Source organism: Ambystoma mexicanum, chromosome 4q, assembly GCF_040938575.1.
Source record: "Ambystoma mexicanum isolate Mex_15411 chromosome 4q, UKY_AmexF1_1, whole genome shotgun sequence".
Classification (NCBI taxonomy): domain Eukaryota; kingdom Metazoa; phylum Chordata; class Amphibia; order Caudata; family Ambystomatidae; genus Ambystoma; species Ambystoma mexicanum.
This window is the reverse complement of record NC_090928.1, coordinates 492370881-492390958: the sequence shown is the minus strand read 5'-3', so window position 1 is coordinate 492390958 and position 20078 is coordinate 492370881. Positions and strand designations below refer to the sequence as shown.

Genomic DNA, 20078 nt, shown 5'->3' with positions numbered 1-20078 from the left:
TTCCCCAAACAAAATGTTTGTCACAACCCCATCCCCCAATGGAAATTATTAAACTAAGAAAGGAAAAACGTTTTCGGCCTACTCTCATTTATTTTTCCATAACGAAAAAGTCCATGCTAGAAGTGCAAAAATCGCTGGACGGAATTGGACCAAATAAGGAACAACTTGGGCACAATACGTTGACTTAACTTCCGGGACAGGTTTGAGGTTATTCTATCCAGGAGTTTGTAAAATGTTTGCCAGGCAAGGGAGTTCCCTCTCTCTCAAATTTATAGCGGTATCTCCCACGGTGCATTGCAGCAGGGAGGCTTTTCATGAACGCAATACCGCGGTTGTTCTGGGGTTAGGCAAAAAAGAAATGTGAAAAAAAGCGATTTGGAGGAGTAAAAAGAAGGGAATGCCATCAGGCTAGAGGTGGGCATGGGAAAAGAGGAGACTATGTGAAATTGGGGAGTTGGGGCAGGGTCTGAGAACCGAGTTAGAGTACAAAGTTTTCGCATTAGCCAGGCAATAGTAATAGTGCAGGCATCACATGGGATAACTGTGTCTACAAAGGAAGACACGATCGGGAATTGAAGTGCATCATGTGAAACAAAGAGTGTTTGGGGATAATAGCAGAGAGCTATGGAGGGGAAAACCACCTGAAAGGAGTGGCAGGAGCATGACAAGAGGAGGGGCACTTGGTGACTGTCTGTGAGGGCAGGGAAGAGTTTTGGATTTTTCAAGTGTTTTCGGATAACCACAGGGTTCATTGCCGCCATATGTGTAGTAGATTGCCATTATTGCAGCTACAGTGAGGGGGAATAATGGGTGTGGTTGAAGGCTATGGCTAGAAGGCCCCAAAGAAACCTATTGGTGGAACATGTAAAGTGGCCACGGTCGAAGGCCATGCCTAGTGGGCCCCAAAGAAACCTATTGGTGCAACATGTAAAGTGGCCACGGCCGATAGCCATGGCTCCTGGGTCCCACAGAAAACAATTGGTCCGGCCACAGCTGAATGACCTTGTCACTGGCTATGGACAAAGGCCTCAAAGAAATCTATTGGTGTGACATGTAAAGTGGTCAAGGCCAAAGGCCTAGAGGACGGCGTGATGTCCGCGGACATCGGACGCGCCCACTGATTGGATGGTGAAAAGCGTGAGGTGCACCATATTTTTGGGAAGCACTCACCATGTTGGATTCATGGACAGTACCCGTTCTCCTGGAACGTTGCAGTAAAAACTTTTTAAAAAGCACAACATTGCACTTGTCAAACTAATGAAACAATCTCTCGGGAGATAAGGGGTGATGAGGATGGGCTAAGATATGGCCATAAAAAGCCAGAAAACGGGTGGGTTTCCACCTTCAAAGTCTGTGAACACTTAAATTAAACTGTATGAATATTTGAAATATTATTCCAGACGTGACATTAAATGATTCTACAAAGTTTGGTGCTGTTTTGCCAAGAGGGAACAAAATTAGAGGGGTGGTCCCAAAATATTTGAAAGGCTTATAGATTTGGTGCCATTTCACAAATCTGCACAAAAGTTTGCATGAAGATTTATGACCCAGCGTAATGTTTTTGCAAAGTTTGGTGCCATTTCTTTTGAAGAGGGGGTACAATTAGAGGGGGGCTTTCAACATTTCTAGATGGGATATAACTTTGTTACCGTTTGACAAATGTGCACAAAAGATTTTAGAAAGATTATAGACCGAACCATGAATTCTCTGCAAAGTCTGAATGCATTTTGTCAACTGGGAGCAAAGTTTATTTATTGTATTTATTTATTTGGTTTTGTATAGCGCAGATCTGCCCTGGGGCATCGTAGCGCTTGTTACAGAATGCTTGTTGATTACATAGATTAGTTACATACAGGCTGTGCCATGCTCTTGGTCTGCTTACATAATGGTGCAGAGGTAAGAGGCGGGTTACATGTTGGTTAGACGGTTACAGTTAATCATGGTCTGAGTTCAGTTTAGGTACATTTGTAGGTGCAGCGTAATTTAGTTAAACAGTTTTGTTTTAAGCATTTTTCTGAACACAGTATAGGATTTCTCATTTCTTAGTGCTGTAGGGAGTGTGTTCCAGTTCTTTGGGCTAGATATTGGAAGCTACTCCCCCGCTTTGGATCTTTTGAAGGTAGGGATGGTGATCTGGTTGGAGAGGTGGGCTCTAATGGGTCTGGAGGAAGTGCAGGGGGTGATTCTTTCAGATAGGTAGGGGGGAGCGCTGAGTGAAAGGCATTTGTGTGTAATGGCTAGTGTTTTGAAGAGAATGCGCTCTTTGATAGGGAGCCAGTGTGCTTCTTTTCTTGCTTGAGATATGTGCTCCCTTTTGGGGATGCTGAGTGCAGCTCTAAGGGCATTGTTTTGCGTTACTTGTAGTTTGTGTATGTTTTTGGCAGAGGTGCCCAGGAAGAGTGCGTTGCAGTAGTCCAGTTTGGTGCTGACAGTGGCTCTGGCAATGGATAGACAGTTTTGTATTGTTAGGAAAGGTTTGACTGCGTTGATGATTTTAGTGGTGAGAGCTTCAGATGAGGCTATGGCGTTCACCTGTCGGGTCATAGAGAGGAGTCGAGATATACCCCTAATGTTTTGACTGCTGACGATACTGTAATAGTGGTGTTGTCGACAGTGAAGGATTTGTAGAGAGGTGATAGTTTGTTAAGCGTTTATTTGGTGCCTACTACAAGGATCTCAGTCTTGTCTCCATTGAGACATAGTCCGTTTGCTGCCATCCAGGTTTGGATTGCCGTGTGGATGTTAGTTAGGGTATCTGCATCTTGTTCATAGATGCCGCTGAGTGGGATTAAGACCTGTGTGTCATCAGCATAGTTGGTGTAGGCTATGTTGCAACTGTCAAGGTCATTGAATAGTGGGAGGGTAAAAATGTTGTAGAGAGTGGGTGCCGTGCATGAGCCTTGTGAAACTCCACAGTGAATGGTGGTGGGTTGGGCAGAAGCAGAGTCAGAGAACACTCTCATGAGCCTACCACGGAGGAAGGAGTCAATCCATGCTGTGGCTTCCGGAGAGAAGTGGGCTGCATTCTTTAGTTGCTTACCTAGGATGTCATGGTTAACGAGGTCGAAGGCTAAGGTCAAGTAAGAGCAAGAGAGCTGGTTTCCCTTTATCCATGATGTCTCTGAGTTGGATTTTTAGATCTAGTAAGGCAGATTCTGTGCCATGACCAGGGCGGAATCCAGATTGTCTTTTGCCTAGGATTTTGTTTTCTTCTAAGAATTGTTGAATTTGAGTGTACGCCACCTTATCCAGGATCTTAAGCAGAAATGGTACGGTGGTGATGGGCCTATAGTTGGTGGCTACTTCAGGGTCTAGTGTGGGTTTCTTGAGTAGAGGACATACCCAGGCCTCTGTAAGGCAGTCTGGGATGGTGTTGGTGTTAAAGGAGGCATTGATAAAGGTTTTGAGGAAAGTGGCTAGAGTTTCGGTGCACTCTTTGACTAGTTTGGCAGGGCAAGCATTGCCTTTGCAGTTGGAAGGTTTGATTTTTTTGAATATTTCTATTACCTCGGATGTTGTAACTTCCCTGAATGAGAATGGCTTGATTGTTTGAGGGGTGGTCTTGATTTCAGTGCAGGGGGCGGTATTAATGAGGTTAGAGAGGTTTTTGTGGTGTTCCTGGATCTTGACCTGTAGTTTTTCAATTTTACCTAGTAAAGCTGTTTGCACACTCGTGCACCAGGCAGCGTCTTTTGGTGATTTCTAACGATTTGGTGGCTGGGATGGAGAGTTCTCTGTATATCGCAAGCAATTCTTTGGATTCGGAAGAGGCATTGGTGATTCTGTTGTTGTACAATGAGGATTTGGCAGTTATTATGGCTTTTTTGTCGGTAGAAGCATTGGCTTTGTAGGCTGCTAGCATGGTATCATCTGGGGTGCATAGCCAGTTCTTAAAGGCTTTGCGTTTTAGTTCTTTGAGTTCATTGGTGAACCATGTGTTATTGTGTTTGTTTATTTTGGCTTTTTTGTTTTGTAGAGGTGCAATGGTTTCAATGGCGGATTCCATGATGGAGTTGTATGTGACTGCTAGTACCATGGGGTCAGTGGAGGTGGGTCGAAGGAGAGGAGGTATTTCTAAGAGAGGGAGGATGTTCTCTTTGGTTAGGTATTGAGCACTCCTGGCTAAAGCCTCAGGGATGGGAACTTTCAATGTGGTTGTGTTGGTACGTGTGGGAATAAAGAAGTGGATGAGGTGGTGGTCAGACCAAGGAACCGGGGTGTTGGAGCTGACATCTGCTAGGCAGTTGTGGTCAGTTACACAGTCAAGTGTACAACCTTTGCCGTGTGTAGGTGTGAGGTTTCTTTGCTGGAAGCCGAGTTCAGAGAGAGCTGCGGCTAGGTCTTTGGCTGGTTTGTCTTTAGGGTCATTGAGGCCCAGGTTAAGGTCGCCTAAAATGAGTATTTTAGAGGAGGTTTTGATGTTGTCCCTAACAAGGTGCATAAGGTTGTTGTGGAAGTTGCCTATGGGGCCAGGCGGGCGGTAGACTAGGTGGATGGTGATTCTGTTATTGGCTGTAGTGGCTATCTTGATAGTAAGTCAGTCGGCATTTTCGCCAAGGTTTGAGGCAGTTTCTCTAATGGTTAAGGTATCTTTTACTATGAAGGTTACACCTCCACCTTTAGTTGTAGATCTATCTTGTCTGTAGATCGAATGTCCTTGTGGGAGTGCTAATGAGATGGCTGGTCCTGATGATTGGTGCAACCAGGACTCAGTGATGGCCAAGATGTCTAAGTCTAGAGTCGAGATGATGTCAAAGATTTCCGTGGCGTGAGCTGGGAGGGATCTTGCGTTGATGAGTACGCATTGTAGATGAGTGACTTCTGATTGCTTGGAGGATGAGTTAGGAGTGAGTGTGATGCTTGCTGTGGTGGTAGTGCTAGGTTGTGTGAGTTGGTGTGGGGATTCAGTGATGATGGTAGTGTACATAGTTGTTGTGGTGGTATTGGAGGGCTGTGAGGGCAGAGGTGTGGATGTGAAGATAGCGTGAGGTGCAGTGTGCTGTGCAGTGGTGGTGGGCTTGAGATGGATGGTGGGGGGTATGGTTAGGGGGTGTGTGTGCCGTGAGCGTACCCTGAGGAGCTGGTTTCTGCTGTTGAGTGGTCTGGGGAGTGTGTGGCGTAGGGTGAGGTTGGGTCGGAAAGTGCTAGTTTTAACTGAGACAGCGGAGTATGCAGGTGGTGTGGGTGTCGTGTTTGGTGGTGCTGTGTATTGTGAGTTGTATTGTGTGAAGAGGGAGGGGAGGACTAGTGTGGGTGGAATATAAGGCATATTTGAGTGAATGGTGGTAGCCATGTTGTGAAGCATAGTGACGTGGGAGAATGAGTGAAGTTGTATGCGTGAGTGAACTAGGACAGTAGTGTGGGGGCAGGTGGCAATTAGTAATTCCTATGAAAAATTAAAGCAGCTACAGCGGCGCGGTATAGTGTGGAGAGCAGGTATACGTATGTATTGTATATGGGAGATGCTGCAAAATAATAGCGCTCAAGGCAGAGTTGATTAAGTGGTAAAGCAATAAGATGGTGCTATAAATAGGGCAAATACGATGGGAGGGAGGTTTGCAGATTAGATAAACAGTGTTAATGTACATTCATTACAGGGGCAGCAACAATATAAAACGATTGTAGTTCTGAAGTCTTGTTCTTACCCCATACAGTGCTGGCATTGTATCGGCAGTGTTAAGGTCAATGGAAGAGGGTTGAAGACTAGAGAGTCAGCTGGTAGCAAAGTCTTAGTCAAGGAGAGTCCTGTGCAGCCCTCAGCCCTTCCGGCTCTGACAGGCTCGGACAGGGGTTGCCTTTGTTTCCACGGCCTTCGTTGCTATGGCTGGCTCTGCCTGCCGGCTACACCAATAGCCTTAAGTTGGAGCAGGGAGCCAATCAGCAGAGCCGCAGCTGATGTGTTGATGAATTTCGGAGGTCGCTGGTCTCAGGCAGAGATGACGGCGGCCATTATGATCTGGTGCAACCCTCGTGGTTGTGAATGGCGCGGGTGTCCAGTAACGCTATATGGCGTTGTTATAATGCAACACGGGCACTGCTGGGGAAGTGCATCCAAAGGTCATGCAGTAGGTTTGCAGCAGAGGTAATAGGGAGCCACACTCTGGGTATGGCGCGGACGCAGGGAGAAAATGCCAATTTCCTGGCCGGTCTGTGGGGGCTGGTCACGCTGCTCCTGCAGCGGCGGTGTGAGCTACGGCTCACCTGGGGGGTGGGTTATATGACAATTTTATGTACGTACATTTTGACACTTTTCAAAAAAATAAAACATGGATGAATTTGCAGGAAAGGTGTGCAAGGAGCAATGGCAAGGACGTGAAAGCATGTTTTTGCAAATGTGTCTGTGTTTTATTTTTTGAAAATTGTCATAATATAGGTACAAAAAAATGGTTATATATCTTTGGTGATTGAGGTATAGCTGGTGGCCATGAGCAGTGACCAGATTGTCTGAGCCATGGCCTGTGGCCACAGGCAGTGGCCAGATTGTCTGAGTCACGGCCAAAGTCCATGACTCGGATAATCTGGCTACTAGCCATGACCATGAGGGACTGGCAATGGGGTTAAAGTGGGCATGACCACAAGGGACTGGCTATGTGGTGAACTATTTAAAAATCGGGATTGATTTAAATCGGCCAATAAATTCTGCCCGGAGCTAAAATTCTCTCCGTGGCTACAGCCCGAAGTGCTTTACAGGATTGCATGAAAAAATCGCCGTGATTATTGCGGCATACACCCTGAGATAATGCTAATCAGTAGATAATTACCATGCACGGTGAACCAGGTTGTGACTCCTCTCCGTTAGAGGCCCTACACACCAGAATAGGTCTCCCAAGGCTCTGGTGAGTGCTCAGTTTCAATTTCCAAGGTGCTATTTCGAAAATGTTCCTCCTCTGCCCTTCTAGAACTAGATGGAGTGATTGAGGATCTTGACTTCCTCTTAAGAAACATGTCAAACTGTGGAACTATTTAAATTACAGCTCTCCGAGGGAAGAAGGGATGGAGAAGCTGGGTTGTTTACAGGAGAGGTGGTGTCTCAGTAGTGAACATGGAAATACTGTTCTGGGGTCACTAATCCATGTTACTAGGGCTAGGATATGGCCATAATAAGTGAAATAATTGTTGGTTTTCCACCTTCAAAGTCTGTGAACAGTTCGGGGACAGCCCTGTGATGTTCATGAACATCTCGGATGTTCGGGGGCATCCATACATATTTTTGCATTACTGGGTTGGTGAAATGCAGTTTTTGGATGGTGTATAACTTTAGCACAACTCAATGAAACTGTATGAATATTTGTGATATTATTCCAGACCTGACATTTAATTATTCTACAAATTTTGGTGCTGTGTTGCCAAGAGGGAAACAAATTAGAGGGGGGGTCCCAAAATATTTGAATGGCTTATACGTTTGGTGCCGTTTCACAAATCTGCACAAAAGTTTGCAAAAAGATGTATGACCCAGATAAATGTTTTACCATGCACGCTGAACCAGGTGCCTACGTGGTCACGAGGCCATCCCTTGAAATCATTACCCACCCTTATTTGCGACAATAGTGGGACAAGATATTGGGATTGGATACTGGACTCATTTCCACAACCTCGCAGCAATGACTGGCCCACAATCCAGAAGCCTTTAGAAAAGACTCTAGAGAGTCGAATTACGTGTCGACTTAGTTCTAACAATAAATATAGCATCAAGAATGGTTTTGAAGACTGCTTCATTATGACAACTGTTACTCATTGAATAACGCAGTGCTGAGGTGAACAGGTCTCGTTCTCCTATTCGAAACCTAACACTTGAAGAAGAAAGGCCACCTTCACAAAGGAACCACATGACCAGCAGTAGGGTAATCTGTGTAAACTACTAGATGGAGTGCAGTGATCTATCCATTCTACCGCCCAGCATTTACTTGGTAATCCTGTACTTTGATTTGATTATTGGGAAATGCAGCATGGCCGAACCCTAGGCTTGAATGGAAAGAAATATTTTGCTTGCGGCTACATCCAGAAGTGATGTACTGAATGGCAACAAACCTGTGCGAGAAGCATCAGCAAGGACCAAAAGGGATGGTTTTGCAAATCTGTTTTGTGTTTTATTTTCCAAAGTGTCCAAAAGTAGCACAAAAAATCTTGATATAAGTTTGGTGCATGGACAATGAGACTGGCCCTCGGCAAGGACGAATGCCTACTTTGGGCATGGCCAAAGCTGTAGGTATAAATGGGAAAAACATATGCTTGCAACTGCAGCCTGGAGTGCTGGATGGGATTGCAGCAAAGATGCAGGCATGCGGGATGGCCGAAGCTGTAGGTTTAAATGGGAGAAAAGAAATCTGCTTGTGGCTGCAGCCCAAAGTGCTGGACAAGATTGCAGCAAAGTTGTTGAAACGCAAGTACAAAAAATTGTGATAACTTTTCTGCCATGAGCAGAGGGCCTGGCCTTCGGCAAGGACAAATGTCTACTCTGATTTGCCTATTGGCTACGGCCTGCTGATAACAATGCACATAAGTATGCATTGCAAAAAATATGTTTTTTAAAGGAGGTTTATAGTTGTTTCATATATGTTAAATGAGGAATTCTTAATAACATTTATACAGTGATGTAACATTATGAAACATTTTCACTTATGAAAATGTATTCAATTGACAGAAAAAACTTTGTTAAAGGGACATTACAATTAAGATGTTCCCCACCCTTGGGACTCCTCCTCCTCTGAATGGTTTAAAGCAGGCAATGAGGGAGTTTTACAAACATAACAGTAAAAAGAGTGGAAGGGCTGTTTTGTGTGATGGTGTGCATGTGCAACCCGGATTTTCTAATAAGGCGTGGGCTAGACAGGAGAATGCAGGGACTGTGGATAGTTATAAACGGCAATGGATTATGGTGTTAATTGTATAATAGAGAAAAGAAATTCAGACAGAAATTTGTTTCTGTGCTTTTTTCGTTTTCTCTAGTATATAATTGTCCATTATTCCCATTAAATTAGTAGAAAATGCTAATGGAAATGTTGGAGAATCTTACTGAATCTAACTACTTTACTGAAAAATTTAAAATAGATGGAGTTTATAGGCTTATTTATTTAGTTCTACTTCTTAACTGTGAACGGTGCTTCCTAAAGAAACCTTTTTTATGTTTTTTCTTTTGGCAGGAGAGGCCAGAAAGTAAGGTGGGAGAGAAAATAGGGAATGGGCAACCACACATATGGAGGGACAGATGGATGGGGGAAGATCTGTGTGTGTGTGTTAAATCTAAGGTAGAAGGCAGTGCTCCTTGAGTACAGCTTCAAAAGCACTTTGAAATTGCTCCCCCTGCAGAGTGGTGTGTTGCAGTATATACAGAGTATAGTTGTTTTCGAATGACATGAATGAACAGCCTATTTTATTGCTTGCAGGGTAGCTGGTGGGATTTTGTGTGCCACAGAACTAAGCTGTGTGGTTACAGCATTGGTTGAGGAAGATGAAGTAGAGGAAGACACACTACTACTTGCTAAGAAAGGAACAGCCTTTCTGAGATCATTTCAGTGGTTGGATTTGGTGTGGCGGCGCACAGAGATGGTCCTATAGGAGTACCTGCAAGGTTGTCCGTGACTGAGTTGAATGTTTCACTCAGTGCATTTCACTTTGATAGCTTTAGTCTTTGGTACATTTCCACCAGGGGTAAGGAACTGCCACACCCATGATTCTCTCTGGGTGCTAGAGGTAGGCACTTCTTCTACCTCATGGTCTTCTTGATTGCTTTTTGAAGTATTGCGCTTCTTTCGTAGTGTAAACCCTCCAGCTGGTGGTGGAGGTGGTGGCTTTTGGGGAGGAGGGTAGCAATAGCTGATGCCATTTTTAAGATAAAGAGCAGTTTTCCTTATATTCTTCCAAGTATGTGCTGTGTGCGAGATTATTAAGGGATAATGAGTAAGAAAAGGTGTAGGAGCTGTGCAAGGGTACATTTTGAACTCCAAAGTTCCTAGTTGTGCTGAAAAATGCAGTTCTATACTGTTCGCGAAGCAGGGTCCCGTTTCTGAAGTGTGAATGCGTTCACGGACACGTAATCATGCCGCACGTTATTTAAAGTCTCTAAAGTCCGCTATGACGTCAGACGTTCGCGGATGTCAAAGAACACAAACACAGTGGAAAAGGTTGCAAAAAGTGTGTAGAAGTGTTAAAAATGATGCTAGAAGGTGGGGAATAGCAGAGTTGTAAGGTGAAACATTTGTGATGTCATCTTTCATGTACTGGGTGAGTACATGGTGGTGGCGCGAGTTATGGTTGCTTAGCTTTCCCTAACTGGGGAATTTCTGTTTTTTTTCATTTTTACTTGTTACCATAACGTCCCTTTAGCTAAGTTTTTTAATTGAATTTCATAGGTTTTTATTAGTGCGACTTAATCATAGCGTCCCTTTAACAAAGTTCTTTCATTGAATATACATATATATATATATATATATATATATATATATATATATATATATATATATATATATATATATATATATGCATACACACACACACAGTTCTTTTAATTTTAAGAATACAATTGCAAAAAATGCCAACCATCAACACATAATTTGCCACCACAGTCTCTAAAACTGTAGTGGCTACATATACTTCAGAAAAACAAATGACATCATGGAAATAATGGAAAATATCTTGAAGGAGCATCAGAAGCCTTTGTTTTATGCCTCGTACAGAGAACCACAATTGTTCAATGGAAGGAAACTTACCATAGCTTGCAAATGTTTTTATGTCTTCAGTGCATAACAAATGGAAGTAGTTTAGCACAAATTAGGCTTCTTTCTGAGTTTGGCGGTAGTTTGGAGGTAAATCTTTTGAAATACAACGCGATTACAAGTGATCGTAGGGTGGTGTAAGTCTCCATTTTTGGAGTTTGAAGGACTCCATAGGAATTTGGGCAAAATTACAGCGAGCAGTAATTGCGTCTTGGTGATTGCACAAATGTATGCTGTTAAAGTGGAGGATTTAATGCCAGCATGATGGTGGAGGTATGTCCCCATGTTTCATTAGCAACTCAGGATTTTATGAAGAGGTAAAACAGCGTTAATTAAATTATCACCTAACAGAATTACCACCACTTTTTTCCATTCCGCCACTTACGCATGCTATAAGTGAGCAAGAGTAGAGAGACATCATGAGCAACGTTCCCCTGGTACTTACCAATACACTGTTCACCTCGCTTCTGATATCCCTGAGGGCACTGGCAGCTGAACGAGCCTCTCACATTGATGCACACGTGCTCCGGTCTGCAGTTATGGCTTCCCGTGGAACACTCATCTATGTCTTTAAAGAAAAATTGCACTTTTTTAGTTACCAATGTAAAAAATCATATTATTTATGCGTAATGAGCATCAGTAAGACATGTATGCAGATACAACATAAATTATAATCTGAATTTCAGCATTACAGACACAGTAATGAGAATGGAATGAAAACAATGAAAAACAAAATGAGGTGGTTGGTAGGAACATCTTCCAACATGGTTATTTCAGTTGAATACAGTTGCTTCTCAATTGGCCCATGCACTAATTTCGAGAATCTCAGTGCATAGATGTTTTACGAAACCTTATAGGTTTTGTACCATTACTCTAGTGCCTAGTAGCCATGAGTGTGGTTGGATTGTTCGTGATGGAAGACATTTCTTATTTGGGTCTAAGAAGATTTGACCAGATTGCGTGGTCGCACTGTTCCATCTGTTTCAATAGAAACAAGGTCCCATTGTGACTAAATCTAGATAGCTGCTTTGGTCGAAAGTGGAAGACAGTGAGGGTATGGTATTGCAGCTTCTGGGGCCTGGCTACCAACATTTAAAAAATAGTGTTTTCATTGGGCAACAAGTAAGCAAGGAGCACTATAAAGTCATTATCAGTTAGCAGAGTTATTCCAGCCGTCCATTCAAAGAGTTTTATAATCAAAATGTTTGATTTAAGATTCACTTCATACAGCACTGTTAAAGCATTCCATAGACCTCAAAAAAGAGAGGCATGGTTCTAAAACTGACAAGCCAAGGAATGGCAGCATAACAGCAGAGCTCCTGTCTACCTGGACTCCCTGGATCCTGTTGAAGGTGGTGGTGACAACTAGCTTTAGTTAAAGGACTAAAGATGGCCTCTTCTTCCACCCAAAGAAACTCCCTTCCTGCTGGGACCAGAGGGACATATTGACAATTATGCGGGTGAGAAGACAGCAACTAGGTTGATACATTTATGGAATTATCACAAGTTACCGCTGGTATTACTGATATAAAGGCATCCATCAGAGAGAGGAGAGATGCCCATGTGCAAAGTAACAGACACACTGGCCACTTGGAAGAGAGGGGGGGAGACCATATCACAATCCTGGAAAAAAGCAGCATTAAAGCCTTTTGCAGGAGAACGTCACTGGTAAATTAGGTATTGGGTCTATTGCTCGACCACCAACTGCTCACATTCTTTTTGCACAAAATTATTTTACTGTTTTTTAACACCAAAATTTTGATGGTGGGTTGTAGTCGGGCAACATTGGTGGGGTGGGTTGTTGCGGGTAGTGGAACGTTGCGGGGGACTCCGCCCAAATTCTGTGGTAAGAAAATCAGTAAAAAAAGCTAGCAAAAGAAATGTGAGAGTTTAAATTCGAGCAATAGACATACATCAGTAAATTGTATGAATAGGAAAACTTATCCCAGAGGAATATTCTCTGCACTTCTGGCTTTCCATAGGGGGCAGAGAGTTTAAAGGCCCCACTGAAATCATTCATCCAATTACTCTTGGGAAAAACATTTGAAATTGAAAGGGGTTAAACGAGTCGGTCCCAAGCCAGCTATGAGAAAAGGACCACATCAGTGCCTGGAGAAATATCTGTGTTTTCCAGTAAAGAAAACACTGCTCAAATGTGGCAGGGAATTCTAACACTTCACCTAGGGTTGCAAGGAGAATTGCATTCTGTTTTTTGTGGGCTGCAACAGGGATACAGTGAAGAACAGGAAATGGATTTAGAAACTCAATGAGATGGAGGACTAATAGGAACATAGGTACGGAAAGTTAACATGTATACTGCTCACATAATACTGCCTAACTGATTCAACCTAATACAAGGATACAGTTGGACGGTTGCAACCAATATTCCTTTGACTGCATTACGATATCTCATCCTCTACTCTATTTCCTTGGATGGGGACTGATCATAATCGGAGATTATTCAGGGAACCTAACAACACTTATATTTAAAAGCCATACATTAAATCTTCGGGTTGTGCACTTTCAGATTGAAAACACTGCCGTTGAGGGCCTGAGGAACGAGGAAAACGAGAGGTGGTGCACTCCGGTACATGTATTTCTTGGGGTTACTAGTGTTGCGAGGTGCTGGGTCTCTGCTGCTTGACACCCCGCTTCACCTTGCACAGTTTAACTCATCATCATGGGCTCTTAGATGGTGCTCACTTGGGAAGTGAAGTCCTGGGAATGAACATCTTGGTAAAGGAAGGAGAAGCACAGAGGAACCGGATCCTTCGTCCAGTAAGGCATGGTTGCAAAATGCACTTAAACGTGAGCTGCTCAACTGGAAGTTGCAGGGCGTTTAGAATAATCCTTACACTTTACACTGAGGTCAAAGGAGTTCGGGTCCCACATGGGGGTTATATTAATGTTAACGTGCAGACCAACTCCTGGAGAAGCCAAGATTTGGTAGTTTCTTTGTTGTTAAGTGTACCATGTGGTGCAGAGCTGGGGGCACATAGCTGACATGGACCCCATAATACTCCATATAATTGGCTTTTCACTGTTCGCTGATCGTATGTCACACTCCCAGAATAATTTAAGCTGCCTAGGTATATCTGTAAAGATTTGCAACGTGACAACAGACCTGACCAATTCCCTAAACCCCTTAAACTGCCATCTTTATATGCCGAATCTCGTAAAAGTTCCCTTCTTGAGTGACACAGGAACATAAACTGGGTGTCACCCACTCGAGTCAGGAATCAGAGATCTGAGCATGGTCACCAAATGGAGCCACAGATGTTGTCCATGGTGACATCCGAAATACAACAGTAGGGATGGATTACATATGGGAGATAGTTGTATTATATTCAGAGTGAAGTGTTCTATATGCATGTGTATGAAATTAGTGATTCCTCACATGAATGTATTATAGAGGAGTGGGGGAATTCTTGGCATTTGTGACTTTAGATGTACATATATAGATATGTTTAATGTTGCTAATGTATGTCCGTTATTGTCATGAAAAGTTGTGGTAACCCTGTAAGTGGCTGTATGTTGTGACCCCAGGAAGCAGAGTGCTGTAGATCTCTTATATGCCACTCACAAAAACTTCCAACTAGTGACCTTTCACCATACAGTTATGCAGGTGTGAACAGGGCTAATACATTCTAACCAATGGAGCACCTTCTACACTCATGGGGCTCATTATGAGCATGCCGGTCTGGAATAAGGTACCAGTAACAGCGGTTACCAGCACCTTTTCCGAACCAGCATACTATGAGTATGTGGTAGAGGCAGGCACCTACTGGCAGGCTTGGCCTGCTGGTAGTTCAGGCCCCTAACAGCAGATTATTCACTGAAGCACCGGCACCGTTAACAACAGAGATGGTTCTTCAGTGATTCCCATCCCATGGTGTCCCATCGGACTCCATGGGAATGGAAACTTACCGTTCCTCCACCACCGTAATATCCCATAATACCGGAATATCTCGCAGCAGAAATGGTAAACCAAGGTTGCCCATAAACCCATAGTGTGTGTAATAGTAACAGGGGTTTAACATTCTCACTTTGAACGTAAAGGGTTGGAATGAACTGGCAAAAAGTAAATAAAATCTATTATGAACATCACAAGTACTAAAGCGGATGTGCAGTTTCTGCAGGAAGTCTATCACTTAGAGGCAGATAGGGCTATAGGGCCTCATTAGGAGTTGGGCGGTATTCAGATGGTAAATCTGTCACAATAACACCCAACAGAATTACCATTATTGCCACTTGGTCTGGCCGAATTACTGCAGGATTACAAGTGGTGGTGGCGGAGTAAATCCTTATTTTTCAGAGTCCATTGGGGCTTTTTCAGAGGAATTACTGCTGGCAGAATTACCACTGCAATAATTCCGCTGATTTTGCCAATTCTACATCGTACAGTGGGAGGATTTACCTCCAGCATAATGCTGGAGGTAAATCCTCCACTCCAGGCCCACACTCATAGTATGGCAGTGCTGGAAAAGTGGCAGTAATTACGTTACCACCAATTATTCCCTGCACCTTCATACTTGTAATGAGCCCCATATATCTATGCTGAATTAAACCCATCCCAACGGGAACCCAAGTTGCTATGAATCTAAAGTGAGGTACTACCCTTTTACTATGAATGAGCTTCCTACAATAGGCTCAGATAACGAGGGGCGATGTCTCCTCGCTGAACTCACCATAAGCAATATTGAATATGTGCTCGGATGTAGTTATACCCCCAATTCTGACTCTACCAGTTTCTTTGACAATGGGTCAGATGTGGTAGAGGAACTGGAAGGTTTTACATTTTATTGTTGAAGGTGACTTTAATTTGGTACTAGGTAACCATATGAACCATTGCAAGAGGCAAAGGGGTAACCTAGTAGGACTGACCTTGTTCCTAAACCGGAAACTTGGAACATATGACCTGCCAGACACACGGAGACTATGCTGTCCTAGAGATATTGTTTACTTGTTTTGCTCACCCGTTATAGACTCTTATTCTGGATTGGACTATAGTTTAATGTCTAGGAACTTGGTAAACAACACACCTAACAGTGAGATGGGAAGGAGAGTTCTATCCAACCACCTATCTGCTCAATTGGACAATAGTGCTCCAAAGAGACTTCTGCGGATCTCCACATCCTTTTTAGAGTGGAAATCTAACTATCTAACTGATAACCGGCAGGTTTAACCAATTTATGAACAAAAATAGTCCAGTATTCAGTATGCGGGTCTTCTGTGATGCATTAAAAGCCATCCGCAGGGGAAAATAATTAACTTCTCTGCTCATACAAACAGGCTATGGAGGGCAAAAGTAGTGCAGCTAAGAAGGAAAGTTGAGGGAACGGAAACTCTCTTTGCTGTCACAAAGAAAGATAATGACAGAAAGAAACTAGCCAGGTTAAAAGAAGAATTAAACTTTCTCTAAAATGTCTATGTGGAGAAGTCGGTATTGTAGAAAACATACAGATCTGGAGACAATACATTGATGATGTGCAGCTTATCTGGAGAAGTAATATAGCTACATTTAACATGTGTTTTGTGTTATTAAATCTAGAACCCAAGACATGAAGTTCACTGTGGAATGACATAAAACTTTTACCCATTAAGACCTCAAAATATACCACCAATGGCAATACAACAGCTGTTTCTTCTTCCGGGATCAAACAAACATAAAACACTTCTACACCAGTTTCTTCCCCATGAACCAAAAGGGCAATCCGCTCTCCAGGCAATGCCTGCAAATATGCAGATACTATAGCCTTATCACTGAGATCGAAATCGATGCCCAGTACTACAGCAGCAACTTAGCAAGCGTGGCTATCCAACTAAACCAATGAAGCAGGAATATAAGAGAGCCTTTTATACACAGCATTAGTAACTTAAAAAGGGAAACCTGCGTGGTTAGGTTATCGAGAACCCCTGCCAAAAGGTAATTTAACAAATACTTGGGCCGGGAGGATAGCACAGTGGCAGCGCATTTGTTTTGTGGAAGCAAGACGATGCAGAGCAATGCAGGTTTGAATCCCAGTCCCACGCTTAGAGATTGTTCCCCGGTATTAAGCATGTTATAAAATATTAATTAATGTATTCATTCATCAATACAAACCATTGTTCAGACTCAAAGGAGGAAAAAGCCTCAAGGACCTATTGGGACACACTCAACCATATAACTCACACAATATACTACACTAGAAACCATGTAGGCGTACCATTAGTAATACACCAGTTCCTTCCCGAACTGCATGTCAAGTGTATACCAAAAGAGAATGCTTTGATTTTGGTTTATACACATGGAAATCCCCAAAACATATCAAAAGCAAATGCCTGACTGACTGTATCCAATGACCCTTTAAAAAACTATATAGTGAAAACCTCTAGAAATAACTAAGATCCCATGCATATCAGCTATAAAGAAATCACAGCTCGATTACCATTGCACTATATGCAAGTCATTCACACTAAGACATTGGCCCTCATTACAACCCAGGCGTTAAGGGGTTAACAGCGCCGTAAAAGGTGGCGGCGCCGTTAAACTCTTAACGCCTGATTACGAGGTCCCTTTGCGGGTGGCACTTTAACCAACCCGCAAAGGGACCTTGGTGCTAAGTACGGTGCCGCAATTTGCAGCACTGTACTTAGCGCCTTCCCCATTCCCATTGAGCCCTATGGGGCAAAAATGGGAATGGGGAAGGGCCATGGCGGCATGGGGAATTACCGCCCCGCCAACCTCAGAATGGGGCGGTAATTCCCCATTCCGCCATGGCGGTGTCGGTAAGTTACCGGCATGGACCATGGTGCTATTAGCACCATGGTCCAACACCTAGGTCGTAATGAGGGCCATTGTCTGGTGGATTTTGGATGCAATATCATGTACCACTTAATAAGGTAACATTGATTAAGCACACACACAAAAAGAACAAAAATGGATGTATCGTCATCGTGCTCATATTGATGCTGTCAGTGAATTCATAGAATTGCCAGCGTTGCTACTCACATAATAATGCCTGAATAAAATATGGAAAAAAGGTTTTTAAGTGATGTATCTAAAAATGTTGATTGGATTATTGAGCTATGTTTTTTTTGGGTTGTCTAGTGTTTAAAAGGTTTTGTAATGTAACCATGAACACTTTAATAATAATAATAATGCCTAAATATTGCTCCTTTAGGGTCACTTCTGATGTGTGCTTCCTTAGATTCTTTTCATGTAGCAATTTATGGTCAGTATTCTGTCCTTTCAGGTCACCATTTAGTGTTAATCAATAATCCGGATATATAAAGGCACTCATAATATTATGTACATGATTGAGCATTATAAATAAGGCCAAACCCTTACCATTTAATGTGGCGATTACCTCAGTATCCACCACAGAGCAACATAGACCCCAAAAGCTCTTTTTAATCCAGAAGAGATCCTCTTTATCCACTACATTTAGTGAACATGTGTGTGCTAGATATTGGTAGCAGTTTATACTTCATTTAAATTAGCTGGCAGGCTGCTACTAGCCAGTGCAAAAGCAAGTAGGCATTCATTTGCTAAGGGATTTAATTGCAATAGATTGCATACCTTTCCTGATGAAGCTGCAACATTATGAGGATGTAATACTGTCGGAATTGTTGATAAAGGATCTGGAACATCATATAGTGTAAGACTCAGCCCCAAGAATAAAGAAGCTCCTATTGGTAAATTGTCCAGGGAGAGGGAAACTCAACTAGCAAATAGCTCGATGGCTAAAAGGTATATCGCCCTTGTCCCCAATTCTGTTCCGGAAGGTTACTTGGATTGGTTAACGTAGGAGAGCCATAGACATTTACTCACACAAATTGTATTGTTGCCAATTGGATCTCAGACAGAGAAGCAAACCTACCTCTTAATTGCCCATGCAATGAGGATATGAAGACCCTGCAACAGTTTCTGATTTTTTGCAGTCTGGACAAAGATATTAGGAAAATAATTTTAATGTGGCTATGAAAATCATGTTGCCTAAGCTCCGTTAAATCTGCTTTGGAATGTGTGATGAATTTGAGGGTTTCATGCATTTGTTGGAGAGTGTTTTGTTTTTAAAGAAAAGCCATCTCTAGGACTTAAGTTGTTGTGGAACTTCTTACATTGAAGTTTGAAGTACACATTTGTATGTGTTTTTGGATCTACAAATGATATTGCTATTAAATGTTCTTATGTCATATGCATCTACGTTGCATGCATTTTAGAGAAGTATTGTGCACATACCCCTGTCTTTATATAACACTTGGTATTAGTTATTGAATTTTCTACTATGAGCTGATAATTATGAATTGAGATGAGAAGTTATACATTTGGAAGTAAGTTATATCTACATAGGAAATGCATCATCATATTATTGTGTTTTTCTGAACTATAATTTATAGATGTTTGAATATTGTGGTTATATAACTATGTTTATATTGTGTATATTTTCCATAAAAACTGTTGTTATTTTTATGGATTGTTTTACTAAACAAATGCCTACAAGGATTATAACTAAATGGTCTATGTCCTAATCAAAATAGTGCTCAAGGGATCTCACAGAAATCCGGGTGCTTTTCTTCAGGTAGTTCCCCTTCCCCTGCCCATTGTTAGCTCCCCACTGCTGTGTACCTCTGCTTCCCTTCTTCCCCTATTACTTGCAAAGCACTCCACTGCTTCCCAAAGCTAGGTCTGTGGTCAATAGATAACATACAAATAATGTTATTGATAATAACATTAATGATAATAATAATACATAGTCCCTAAGATAAATATATCATTGTCGCCTTTGAGCTGCAGTAGTCTGCATCAGACAATTCCAAACGAGATGGCCCAAGAAAGGATTCCTGCAGCAACCTGGCTACCCGTATCTGAATAACACAACTGTTCCAACGGAAAGTCTTAAACCTACACTTGAGAAGTCCATCATTACCATAGGAACAGAAATAGACACAGGTATCCTGCTTGGAAGACCTTCAGACATTAATCAGTCTTGCGTCTTCCCACTCCTGCCTCTTTACTTTCACAGTTGTCTCAAGAGTTCCCTCTGATAGTAATGACTCTCACACTTCTCTCTCGTTAGGCCTTCCTCAGCCTTGTCACTGTTGCTTCTGGGCTTCCATTAGCCTGGTGGCACAATATGTTACAAAGATTGGCACTTTGAAACTACTGCCCTGTTGACTCTGAGCAATACAAAAACAGAGTAACAGAACATATGCAGCAGCTTTAGTAGGCATACCATGAGAATTGTTGTCACTGACCTCATAGATGCTAAGACTGATATCGTAATTTTACCAGAATTAATGTATTGATATTCTTGAACACTGTCACCATGTACATTATTGGATACATTATAGAAGAATTTCGGGGTCCTGATGTAGGCACAG

At 42.5% G+C, this 20078-nt stretch overlaps 1 protein-coding gene across 2 annotated transcripts in view; it reads right to left on the bottom strand.

Moving 5' to 3' along the window:
- EFEMP1 (EGF containing fibulin extracellular matrix protein 1) overlaps positions 1-20078 on the bottom strand; it is a 678736-nt gene that overhangs the window by 249538 nt on the left and 409120 nt on the right. For both annotated transcript variants that reach the window (XM_069608055.1, XM_069608056.1), the window contains one exon: positions 11158-11280. In XM_069608055.1, coding sequence (XP_069464156.1) covers positions 11158-11280 — 123 coding nt within the window. The remainder of the gene's footprint in view (positions 1-11157; positions 11281-20078) is intronic.